Below are 12,822 nucleotides of genomic sequence, written 5' to 3' on the forward strand. Positions count from 1 at the left end.
CCCGGCCCTACGGGGCAACACAGAGAGCTCTTCAACCCTTTGCAATAGAGCTGTAAGCACTACTGATCCCAGCACTGCGAGGCTCTAAAACATGCCGACTAGCTGGAAATTATGGTAGGTGTTTTTGTGCTGGTCTTGAAGAAGAGTCTTAAAACCTAAGACCCCATTTACCATTCAGTGGCCAGTGTCAGGCAGCTGCTACAAAGGCAAATAAAATAATGGGATGCAGTAAAAGAGGCATAGATGCTCATGAGGAGAACATAATTTTACCTCTATACAAGTCACTAGTTCGACCACACTTAGAATACTGTGCACAGTTCTGGTCTCCGGTGTATAAGAAAGACATAGCTGAACTGGAGCGGGTGCAGAGAAGAGCGACCAAGGTTATTAGAGGACTGGGGGGTCTGCAATACCAAGATAGGTTATTACACTTGGGGCTATTTAGTTTGGAAAAACGAAGAATAAGGGGTGATCTTATGTTAATGTATAAATATATGAGGGGACAGTACAAAGACCTTTCTGGTGATCTTTTTAATCATAGACTTGAGACAGGGACAAGGGGGCATCCTCTACGTCTGGAGGAAAGAAGGTTTAAGCATAATAACAGACGCGGATTCTTTACTGTAAGAGCAGTGAGACTATGGAACTCTCTGCCGTATGATGTTGTAATGAGTGATTCATTAATTAAATTTAAGAGGGGACTGGATACCTTTCTGGAAAAGTATAATGTTACAGGGTATATACACTAGATTCCTTGATAAGGCGTTGATCCAGGGAACTAGTCTGATTGCCGTATGTGGAGTCGGGAAGGAATTTTTTTCCCCATGGTGGAGTTACTCTTTGCCACATGGGGTTTTTTTGCCTTCCCCTGGATCAACATGTTAGGGCATGTTAGGTTAGGCTATGGGTTGAACTAGATGGACTTACAGTCTTCCTTCAACCTTAATAACTATGTAACTATGTAACCAGGAGGAGAGCACTTCATCAGCTCGCTCCCGTGCACCAGATTATAATTGCCGCCACTTTCTGGGGTGGATCATAGTTAATCTGTTGGGCTGTTGATTGCCACACCCTCCTGTTAAGCTCCACCCACAATTAAATATTAAGGTTGAAATCGAAAGGTTTGAAAAAGATGAAGAATTCTCTGTCGTTTCATTGGTGGACGTAGGAACCATGGGTTAAATGCTCCCACCTGGAGGCTGACACTGGGAATACATCTTAGAAAGAAAAGCCAGCTGGGGGGAGTCAGACTCTGGCCTGGGAGGGGCAGACTCTGGCCTGGGAGGGGCAGACTCTGGCCTGGGAGGGGCAGACTCTGGCCTGGGAGGGGCAGACTCTGGCCTGGGAGGGGCAGACTCTGGCCTGGGAGGGGCAGACTTGTCTTATCCTTGATTAGACAGGTTAGGAGCTTGCCCTTTTCTCTTTGTGTACTCTGTGTCATCCCTTATGTTATCTCGGTCCTCACGGTGGTGTCTTCCTTGTCCTGCTCTTTTTGGCCTACCGTCCTTGATGCCTGGCTGGGTAAGAGAATGCTGGCAGTGTTTCTATCTGTTCCCCTAGAGAAGCGCTGGCCCGGTCTGTCCCATTCGAGTGTGACGGCAGGTTGTTCACACTTCTGTTGTGGGGTTTTTACGTGTCTGATGGTCTCCTCCATTACACTTTCCTTGATTGGTGACAGGTCAGGACTCTACTTGATTCCAGGGGATTGTTGGTCTTGGCATATCAGTCATAAGTCTCCTCCAGCTTAGACTGAAGATGTTGGTGCCTTCTGAGCTAAGCATTCTTCAGATTGAGTCCTGATCTCCCGTTGTTCGTCGCACATGTCCAGGTCACCATTCGTAGCATCCAGATCAGGGTGGATTGATTTAAATCACGCCGATTTAAATCATGATTTAAATCACGATTTAAATCAAAAGATTTTTTTCTATTTAAATCGGATCGATTTAAATCATGATTTTAATCATGATTTAAATCAATGATTTAAATCAAAAGGTTTTTTTTAATATAAATCACGATTAAAATGAGAAGTGAGAGCAGTGCGCATGTGCGCCCATAGTTACACGGACGAAACTAGGGGCAACGATCTAACGCCAGGGTGAGGGGGGGACCCCAAAGTAAGTAAAAATCTTTTTTGTTTTACTATATGGCAATAGGTAGGTGTTTAAAAGCAGCATGTCTTAATTGTATAAACTATTAATAGCCTCCACATTTTGTTCATACTGCCCCTTTAATTCCACACTTCTAGCTTGGTTTCACTTTTGGTTTAGTTTCTTTTTCCATTCAGTTGACATGCCCAAACTTGTTGGATAGTCAGCATCCTACAGAAACCTCTGGAAGAGCATGGCATTGTGAATGTTACACATATACAGCCTTTATTCTACTGAGTTAAACAACTCAGCTTTATCTCATGATGGAAGAACCTTTGGATGGTAAAATATTTTCCTCAAAAAGCAGTTTATTGAAAAAAATCCGATTTAAATCAAAAAAATCCGATTTAAATCAAAAAAATCCGATTTTTTTGATTTTTTTTAAAAAACATTGATTTTTATCCACCCTGATCCAGATAGACCTTTCCCACTGGTTTCCTCTTCTGCCCAATTTCTTGGTCGTTTTAGTTACTGGCAGCACTGCTGAGTCCGCAGTTCGGAAGGTTCTGGGTCTAATGGATTTGGATTGTCTGACTAAGATTAAGGAACAAGAATCGCCTTCTGGTCTTGGTCATCCTTCTGGAGTTCTCCATTGGTCCTGATCAGAGAGATCTCTCCTTCCCGATTTTCTGGCCGGGTGATTCTTACCGCTCTAGTGATCTCTTCTATCGGGCGAGTCTCTGAAGGGGCCGTCTCCTGTCTGTCTCCTTCTCCAGCACTCAGTGGCCTTGTGTCGATCTCCGTCCTTAGCGTGGTCCTCTGCTTTCCACCATAATGAGGAGATTGTGCTTCTTCCTTCAGGTGCTTGGTGTCCTCTCTCAGAGAGGTTCTTACACAACGTGACATAGTCGGGGTGGTGCAGCTCTGCTGGTCTCTCACAGCCCCATTTGGACGTTCGGTTGCATTGAGGATCATCTTGTTAAGTTCTGGCAGAGGTCACACCTCTTCTTGGGCTACCATTGTTCTCTGCTTTCTGGCTGCGTTGGGTCGCCCCTGCCAGGACACTGCTCTCTCCCTGCAGGGTAGAAGCCTCCTGGGTCTTGGGCCTTCAGGTTTCTGTTCTTCTCATCCAGAGGGCCACTACTTAGTCTTCTGTCCATTTTTTTTTTGTGGCGCTCTTTCCTTTACGTCTAGGGATGCAAGTCTTAGCAGAAGAGGACTACAAGTGACAGCTGCTCGGGCAGTAACCTGCAGGATGGTACGGACAGCTTAAGACGTGCCATGCTTCCTGTGTTCCCCCAAAGAAGCGACCAAGAAAGAAATGTTTTTGACATTTAGTGTAAAATCTTTGTCACATCGCCTTTTTAGAGGGGCACTGCACCGCCTTGTTTGGGGGTCTTGGTTTTGCTCCTCTTGCTGCTCTTGTACTGACTGAATAGCTGTGTGTCGGGGTTGCTGGGGAAGTCGGCTCTCTAAGGTGTATTCTCAGTGTCGGCCTCCAGGTGGCAGCATATGACCCGTGGTTCTTACACCCCTTAATGTCGGCTACAAGAGAGATTTTACTGTGATGCTTAAAAAGCTCTCCGCACCCATCGCCGGTATCACTGTTATATGTGAGCGTGAAATCCCAGGACGAAGGAGCAGCGTGACCCACGGGTTATCATTGCACCCCCGAATAAAGGTAATGACCCCAAAAAGGGGGACTAATCACTAATTTGATCTATCCCACAGACCTTGTCCAGAGATCACACAACTACATCATCCCTGCCATCCTGGTGCCACTGATCGTCCTCGTCATCATCATCGGGCTAGTGCTGAAATATAAGTGTGAGTATACAGCGCCCATATCTGCCCTGTAATGTATATACCCGTATACCAGAGCCATAGTGCCCCGATAATGGTGGTAGAGCCCCTATAATACACAGCCATAGTGCCCCTATAATGGTGGTAGTGCCCCTATAATACACAGCCATAATGCCCCCATAACAGTGGTAGTGCCCCTATAATGCACAGCCATAGTGCCCCCATAATGGTGGTAGAGCCCCTAGAATACACAGCCATAGTGCCCCTATAATGGTGGTAGTGCCCCTATAATACACAGCCATAATGCCCCCATAACAGTGGTAGTGCCCCTATAATGCACAGCCATAGTGTCCCCATAATGGTGGTAGAGCCCCTAGAATACACAGCCATAGTGCCCCCATAACAGTGGTAGTGCCTGTGCCCCTATAATACACAGCCATAGTGCCCCGATAATGGTGGTAGTGCCCCTATAATACACAGCCATAGTGCCCCCATAATGGTGGTAGAGCCCCTATAATACACAGCCATAGTGCCCCCATAATAGTGGTAGTGCTCTATAATACACAGCCATAGTGCCCCCATAATAGTGGTAGTGCCCCTATAATACACAGCCATAGTGCCCCCATAATAGTGGTAGAGCCCCTATAATGCACAGCCATAGTGCCCCCATAATGGTGGTAGAGCCCCTAGAATACACAGCCATAGTGCCCCTATAATGGTGGTAGAGCCCCTATAATACACAGCCATAGTGCCCCCATAATAGTGGTAGTGCTCTATAATACACAGCCATAGTGCCCCCATAATAGTGGTAGTGCCCCTATAATACACAGCCATAGTGCCCCCATAATAGTGGTAGAGCCCCTAGAATACACAGCCATAGTGCCCCTATAATGGTGGTAGTGCCCCTATAATACACAGCCATAATGCCCCCATAACAGTGGTAGTGCCCCTATAATGCACAGCCATAGTGCCCCCATAATGGTGGTAGAGCCCCTAGAATACACAGCCATAGTGCCCCTATAATGGTGGTAGTGCCCCTATAATACACAGCCATAATGCCCCCATAACAGTGGTAGTGCCCCTATAATGCACAGCCATAGTGCCCCCATAATGGTGGTAGAGCCCCTAGAATACACAGCCATAGTGCCCCTATAATGGTGGTAGTGCCTCTATAATACACAGCCATAATGCCCCCATAACAGTGGTAGTGCCCCTATAATACACAGCCATAGTGCCCCCATAATGGTGGTAGAGCCCCTATAATACACAGCCATAGTGCCCCCATAACAGTGGTAGTGCCTGTGCCCCTATAATACACAGCCATAGTGCCCCGATAATGGTGGTAGTACCCCTATAATACACAGCCATAGTGCCCCCATAATAGTGGTAGTGCCCCTATAATACACAGCCATAGTGCCCCCATAATGGTGGTAGAGCCCCTATAATACACAGCCATAGTGCCCCCATAATAGTGGTAGTGCTCTATAATACACAGCCATAGTGCCCCCATAATAGTGGTAGTGCCCCTATAATACACAGCCATAGTGCCCCCATAATAGTGGTAGAGCCCCTATAATGCACAGCCATAGTGCCCCCATAATGGTGGTAGAGCCCCTAGAATACACAGCCATAGTGCCCCTATAATGGTGGTAGAGCCCCTATAATACACAGCCATAGTGCCCCCATAACAGTGGCAGTGCCCCTATAATACACAACCATAGTGCCCCCATAATAGTGGTAGAGCCCCTATAATAGACAGCCATAATGCCCCCATAATGGTGGTAGAGCCCCTATAATACACAGCCATAGTGCCCCCATAATAGTGGTAGAGCCCCTATAATACACAGCCATAGTGCCCCCATAACAGTGGCAGTGCCCCTATAATACACAACCATAGTGCCCCCATAATAGTGGTAGTGCCCCTATAATACACAGCCATAGTGCCCCCATAATAGTGGTAGTGCCCCTATAATACACAGCCATAGTGCCCCCATAACAGTGGCAGTGCCCCTATAATGCACAACCATAGTGCCCCCATAATAGTGGTAGAGCCCCTATAATAGACAGCCATAGTGCCCCCATAATGGTGGTAGAGCCCCTATAATACACAGCCATAGTGCCCCCATAATAGTGGTAGAGCCCCTATAATACACAGCCATAGTGCCCCCATAACAGTGGCAGTGCCCCTATAATACACAGCCATAGTGCCCCCATAATAGTGGTAGTGCCCTATAATACACAGCCATAGTGCCCCCATAATAGTGGTAGTGCCCCTATAATACACAGCCATAGTGCCCCCATAATAGTGGTAGTGCCCCTATAATACACAGCCATAGTGCCCCCATAATAGTGGTAGTGCCCCTATAATACACAGCCATAGTGCCCCCATAACAGTGGCAGTGGCCCTATAATACACAACCATAGTGCCCCCATAATAGTGGTAGTGCCCCTATAATAGACAGCCATAGTGCCCCTATAATAGTGGTAGTGTCGGGGCCGTAATAACGACAATTAATCCTCATTCACCAGTCATTCCAAATTGTAATGTGAGCGCAGAACTTCTGGTACCGGAAAAAGAAATGATTCAGACACGTAGCTGATTCAATCTTTGCTGACGCTCTTGCGTTCACCTGTGTCCAGAGCCGAGCAGCAACTACTTTATTTTTTTATTGAATACACAGTACTATTGTTTAGGAAAAAGGAATGCATTAGGCGGAGTTTAAGCAGCATACATCTAGTACTCAGTCTCTCTCTCTCATTCGTCAGGACATCTTCAATAGTTACTTTCTTCACATTCCAGAGTTATCTTTTTCAAGAGAAATAAACTTAACTCTTCACATTCTAAACTGAAATGAACAATGAACACTGGCAGCCATCTTTAGATACAATTACATTTGCATTAGCTAGCAGATAGGAAAAACTTATTGTTTCACAGTATAAAAGTATAACAGTACAAAAAGAGTATAAAGATTTATAAAAGTATAAAAGGTATATAAGAAAATACATTTTCACCTTGACAGTAGTGCCCCTGTAATACACAGCCATAGTGCCCCCATAGTAATGATAGTGCCCCTACAATAGACAGCCATAGTGCCCCCATAATGGTGGTAGTGCCCGTATAATACATAGCCATAGTACCCCCATAATACTGGTAGTGCCCCTATAATACACAGCCATAGTGCCCCCATAACAGTGGTAGTGCCCCTATAATACACAACCATAGTGCCCCCATAATAGTGGTAGTGCCCCTGTAATACACAGCCATAGTGCCCCCATAATAGTGGTAGAGCCCCTACAATAGACAGCCATAGTGCCCCCATAATAGTCTCATGGTGTGCCTTTAACAAAGTGACTGTTGTGCCCCCCTAATAGCAGTAGTCCCCTATAATGGATTGGCCACAGGACTCCATGAATTTCTGATAGTGTCCATGAATTATATATTCTAACAGTGCCCCCATAACAGTGGTAATGCCTCTATAATGGAGCGCCCCCAATACCCCCGTAATAGACTAGTTATACCCCTTTGGTAGAGCTGCTGTAATTACCCATAAGAGAACCCCTAGGACCCCAGTATCAGTCTGATAGCGCCCCTATAATAAAGCGTCCGTCCACGTTAGCTGCAGTCTTGGTGTCGGCCGTTCTTGCCGTATTCTCTGGTTTCTGTGACTTCTCGCTGTCTGAGATCATGACGAGATTTCCTGAATTGGTTTTCTCTTTCGTTGGCTTTCTAGATTGCCGCCTTCTGAGATCCTGCCGTCCGGAGCGACAGCGAGTGCCGACTACAGGTGAGAGACGTCTGTGGGGGAGATGGAGAGGGCTGACACAGGCCCCCTTGTTAACACAACGTTGGAGGGTGGTCTGGTCAGCCGCTGGAGGGTGGTCTGGTCAGCCGCTGGAGGGTGGTCTGGTCAGCCGCTGGAGGGTGGTCTGGTCAGCCGCTGGAGGAGGGTCTGGTCAGCCGCTGGAGGGGGGTCTGGTCAGCCGCTGGAGGGGGGTCTGGTCAGCCGCTGAAGGGGTGTCTGGTCAGCCTCTGAAGGGGTGTCTGGTCAGCCGCTGGAGGGGTGTCTGGTCAGCCTCTGGAGGGGTGTCTGGTCAGCCTCTGGAGGGGTGTCTGGTCAGCCTCTGGAGGGGTGTCTGGTCAGCCTCTGGAGGGGTGTCTGGTCAGCCTCTGGAGGGGTGTCTGGTCAGCCTCTGGAGGGGGTGTCTGGTCAGCCTCTGGAGGGGTGTCTGGTCAGCCTCTGGAGGGGTGTCTGGTCAGCCTCTGGAGGGGGTGTCTGGTCAGCCTCTGGAGGGGTGTCTGGTCAGCCTCTGGAGGGGTGTCTGGTCAGCCTCTGGAGGGGTGTCTGGTCAGCCTCTGGAGGGGGTGTCTGGTCAGCCTCTGGAGTTGTGTCTGGTCAGCCTCTGGAGGGGTGTCTGGTCAGCCTCTGGAGGGGTGTCTGGTCAGCCTCTGGAGGGGTGTCTGGTCAGCCTCTGGAGGGGTGTCTGGTCAGCCTCTGGAGGGGGGTCTGGTCAGCCTCTGGAGGGGGGTCTGGTCAGCCTCTGGAGGGGTGTCTGGTCAGCCTCTGGAGGGGTGTCTTGTCAGCCTCTGGAGGGGGGTCTGGTCAGCCTCTGGAGGGGGGTCTGGTCAGCCTCTGGAGCCGCTTTAACATCAGGTACGCAGGTTGTGCGGATGTGTGTGGATGCCTCCCCATGCGTCGTTTTCACGATGTGGTGACCCGCGGCGAACGCAACTTGTTGGAATTTGCTTTTTTCTCTGCAGCGTCAAAACAACGCATGCGGAGGCATCCGCACGACCTGCGTACCTAATGCTAAAGATAGGTACGCAGGCTGCATGCTGATGTAGGCGGAGCTGAGCGGCGGAGGTGCGGCCGTGAGCGGGGCTTCACGGAGGAAGTCGGCAACCCTCCGCAGCTCAGCAAAACGCTAGTTTGAAACTGGCCCTACATCCCTTTCTCCAGTCCGGCAGCACAGATTTACACGTCCGGGTGGGCCGCACTTCTCAGCCCACTGGTGTTTATTCAGTCAGGTTAAGCTGATGCATGTAATGGTGGGGCTGCGGGGGCCGGCTGTCAGGCGGAGGGCAGAGAGGGCTTATTACCATCTCTGCTGTATACACCGTGCTGGGCAGCGCTGTCTGTACAGTATATAGGAAGTCCTGGCAGTGCTGTCTGTACAGTATATAGGAAGTCCCGGCAGCGCTGTCTGTACAGTATATAGGAGGTCCTGGCAGCGCTGTCTGTACAGTATATAGGAAGTCCTGGCAGTGCTGTCTGTACAGTATATAGGAAGTCCCGGCAGCGCTGTCTGTACAGTATATAGGAAGTCCCGGCAGCGCTGTCTGTACAGTATATAGGAAGTCCTGGCAGTGCTGTCTGTACAGTATATAGGAAGTCCTGGCAGTGCTGTCTGTACAGTATATAGGAAGTCCTGGCAGCGCTGTCTGTACAGTATATAGGAAGTCCTGGCAGCGCTGTCTGTACAGTATATAGGAGGTCCTGGCAGCGCTGTCTGTACAGTATATAGGAAGTCCCGGCAGCGCTGTCTGTACAGTATATAGGAAGTCCTGGCAGTGCTGTCTGTACGGTATATAGGAAGTCCTGGCAGTGCTGTCTGTACAGTATATAGGAAGTCCTGGCAGCGCTGTCTGTACAGTATATAGGAAGTCCTGGCAGCGCTGTCTGTACAGTATATAGGAAGTCCTGGCAGCGCTGTCTGTACAGTATATAGGAAGTCCTGGCAGCGCTGTCTGTACAGTATATAGGAAGTCCTGGCAGCGCTGTCTGTACAGTATATAGGAAGTCCTGGCAGCGCTGTCTGTACAGTATATAGGAAGTCCTGGCAGCGCTGTCTGTACAGTATATAGGAAGTCCTGGCAGCGCTGTCTGTACAGTATATAGGAAGTCCTGGCAGCGCTGTCTGTACGGTATATAGGAAGTCCTGGCAGCGCTGTCTGTACGGTATATAGGAAGTCCTGGCAGCGCTGTCTGTACAGTATATAGGAAGTCCCGGCAGCGCTGTCTGTACAGTATATAGGAAGTCCTGGCAGCGCTGTCTGTACAGTATATAGGAGGTCCTGGCAGCGCTGTCTGTACAGTATATAGGAAGTCCTGGCAGCGCTGTCTGTACAGTATATAGGAAGTCCTGGCAGCGCTGTCTGTACAGTATATAGGAAGTCCTGGCAGCGCTGTCTGTACAGTATATAGGAAGTCCTGGCAGTGTCTGTACAGTATATAGGAAGTCCTGGCAGTGTCTGTACAGTATATAGGAAGTCCTGGCAGCGCTGTCTGTACAGTATATAGGAAGTCCTGGCAGCGCTGTCTGTACAGTATATAGGAGGTCCTGGCAGTGCTGTCTGTACAGTATATAGGAAGTCCTGGCAGCGCTGTCTGTACAGTATATAGGAAGTCCTGGCAGCGCTGTCTGTACAGTATATAGGAAGTCCTGGCAGCGCTGTCTGTACAGTATATAGGAAGTCCTGGCAGTGTCTGTACAGTATATAGGAGGTCCTGGCAGTGTCTGTACAGTATATAGGAAGTCCTGGCAGCGCTGTCTGTACAGTATATAGGAAGTCCTGGCAGCGCTGTCTGTACAGTATATAGGAAGTCCTGGCAGCGCTGTCTGTACAGTATATAGGAAGTCCTGGCAGCGCTGTCTGTACAGTATATAGGAGGTCCTGGCAGCGCTGTCTGTACAGTATATAGGAAGTCCTGGCAGCGCTGTCTGTACAGTATATAGGAAGTCCTGGCAGCGCTGTCTGTACAGTATATAGGAAGTCCTGGCAGCGCTGTCTGTACAGTATATAGGAAGTCCTGGCAGTATCTGTACAGTATATAGGAAGTCCTGGCAGTGTCTGTACAGTATATAGGAAGTCCTGGCAGCGCTGTCTGTACGGTATATAGGAAGTCCTGGCAGCGCTGTCTGTACGGTATATAGGAAGTCCTGGCAGCGCTGTCTGTACAGTATATAGGAAGTCCCGGCAGCGCTGTCTGTACAGTATATAGGAAGTCCTGGCAGCGCTGTCTGTACAGTATATAGGAGGTCCTGGCAGCGCTGTCTGTACAGTATATAGGAAGTCCTGGCAGTGTCTGTACAGTATATAGGAAGTCCTGGCAGCGCTGTCTGTACAGTATATAGGAGGTCCTGGCAGCGCTGTCTGTACAGTATATAGGAAGTCCTGGCAGCGCTGTCTGTACAGTATATAGGAAGTCCTGGCAGCGCTGTCTGTACAGTATATAGGAAGTCCTGGCAGCGCTGTCTGTACAGTATATAGGAAGTCCTGGCAGCGCTGTCTGTACGGTATATAGGAAGTCCTGGCAGTGCTGTCTGTACAGTATATAGGAAGTCCTGGCAGCGCTGTCTGTACAGTATATAGGAAGTCCTGGCAGCGCTGTCTGTACAGTATATAGGAAGTCCCGGCAGTGCTGTCTGTACAGTATATAGGAAGTCCTGGCAGTGCTGTCTGTACAGTATATAGGAAGTCCTGGCAGTGTCTGTACAGTATATAGGAAGTCCTGGCAGCGCTGTCTGTACAGTATATAGGAAGTCCCGGCAGTGCTGTCTGTACAGTATATAGGAAGTCCCGGCAGCGCTGTCTGTACAGTATATAGGAAGTCCCGGCAGTGCTGTCTGTACAGTATATAGGAAGTCCTGGCAGCGCTGTCTGTACGGTATATAGGAAGTCCTGGCAGCGCTGTCTGTACAGTATATAGGAGGTCCGGGCAGCGCTGTCTGTACAGTATATAGGAAGTCCTGGCAGTGCTGTCTGTACAGTATATAGGAAGTCCTGGCAGTGTCTGTACAGTATATAGGAAGTCCTGGCAGTGCTGCCTGTACAGTATATAGGAAGTCCTGGCAGCGCTGTCTGTACAGTATATAGGAGGTCCGGGCAGCGCTGTCTGTACAGTATATAGGAAGTCCTGGCAGCGCTGTCTGTACAGTATATAGGAAGTCCTGGCAGTGTCTGTACAGTATATAGGAAGTCCTGGCAGCGCTGTCTGTACAGTATATAGGAGGTCCTGGCAGCGCTGTCTGTACAGTATATAGGAAGTCCTGGCAGCGCTGTCTGTACAGTATATAGGAAGTCCTGGCAGCGCTGTCTGTACAGTATATAGGAAGTCCCGGCAGTGCTGTCTGTACAGTATATAGGAAGTCCTGGCAGCGCTGTCTGTACAGTATATAGGAAGTCCTGGCAGCGCTGTCTGTACAGTATATAGGAAGTCCTGGCAGTGTCTGTACAGTATATAGGAAGTCCTGGCAGCGCTGTCTGTACAGTATATAGGAGGTCCTGGCAGCGCTGTCTGTACAGTATATAGGAAGTCCTGGCAGCGCTGTCTGTACAGTATATAGGAGGTCCTGGCAGCGCTGTCTGTACAGTATATAGGAAGTCCTGGCAGCGCTGTCTGTACAGTATATAGGAAGTCCTGGCAGCGCTGTCTGTACAGTATATAGGAAGTCCTGGCAGCGCTGTCTGTACAGTATATAGGAAGTCCTGGCAGTGCTGTCTGTACAGTATATAGGAAGTCCGGGCAGCGCTGTCTGTACAGTATATAGGAAGTCCCGGCAGTGCGTCTTCCCCCGGACCCCGCAGTCCTGTGATCACTGGATGTTGTGGAGGGAGCAGGGGCCGCTGGGCACTGATCACCTGATCACATCGGCAGGCCGGAGGCTGGAGGCTGAATTCCTCCGGGGCAAATCTACCAGTTACAGGAGAAATCCGCAATTATAAGTTATGTTCCGATGCCCCCAGGGGTGTCATAAACTGAATCTGTCACCAGATTGTTCCTCCATCTTGTGAGAGCAGCTTGATGTAGGGGTGCAAACCCTGATTCCAGCGATGTGTCACTTACGAGGCTTCTTGCTGCAGTTTTAACAGCAGATTATCACTCGAGACTTTGTAAACCTGCTGCCATGTATCTCCCATATTCATGAGCCC

At 49.2% G+C, this 12,822-nt stretch overlaps 2 protein-coding genes across 6 annotated transcripts in view; both read left to right on the forward strand.

Annotated features, from left to right (window-relative positions):
• Nucleotides 1–3,946, forward strand: part of LOC143816869 (uncharacterized) — a 32,795-nt gene extending 28,849 nt beyond the window's left edge. The window contains exon 4 of the mRNA XM_077297801.1: nt 3,819–3,946. Within this exon, the coding sequence (XP_077153916.1) occupies nt 3,819–3,946 (128 nt within the window). The remainder of the gene's footprint in view (nt 1–3,818) is intronic.
• A 3,583-nt stretch (nt 3,947–7,529) lies between these two features.
• The window catches only part of LOC143814910 (uncharacterized), a 75,858-nt gene continuing 70,565 nt past the window's right edge, over nt 7,530–12,822 (forward strand). For 2 of the 5 annotated variants that reach the window (XM_077293593.1, XM_077293594.1), the window contains exon 1: nt 7,530–7,675. In XM_077293593.1, coding sequence (XP_077149708.1) covers nt 7,576–7,675 — 100 coding nt within the window. In that variant the 5' untranslated portion in view covers nt 7,530–7,575. The remainder of the gene's footprint in view (nt 7,676–12,822) is intronic. The other 3 variants (XM_077293591.1, XM_077293592.1, XM_077293596.1) reach the window with 2 other exon arrangements.

The sequence above is a fragment of the Ranitomeya variabilis genome, chromosome 3 (genome assembly GCF_051348905.1).
Source record: "Ranitomeya variabilis isolate aRanVar5 chromosome 3, aRanVar5.hap1, whole genome shotgun sequence".
In the NCBI taxonomy this organism is placed as follows: domain Eukaryota; kingdom Metazoa; phylum Chordata; class Amphibia; order Anura; family Dendrobatidae; genus Ranitomeya; species Ranitomeya variabilis.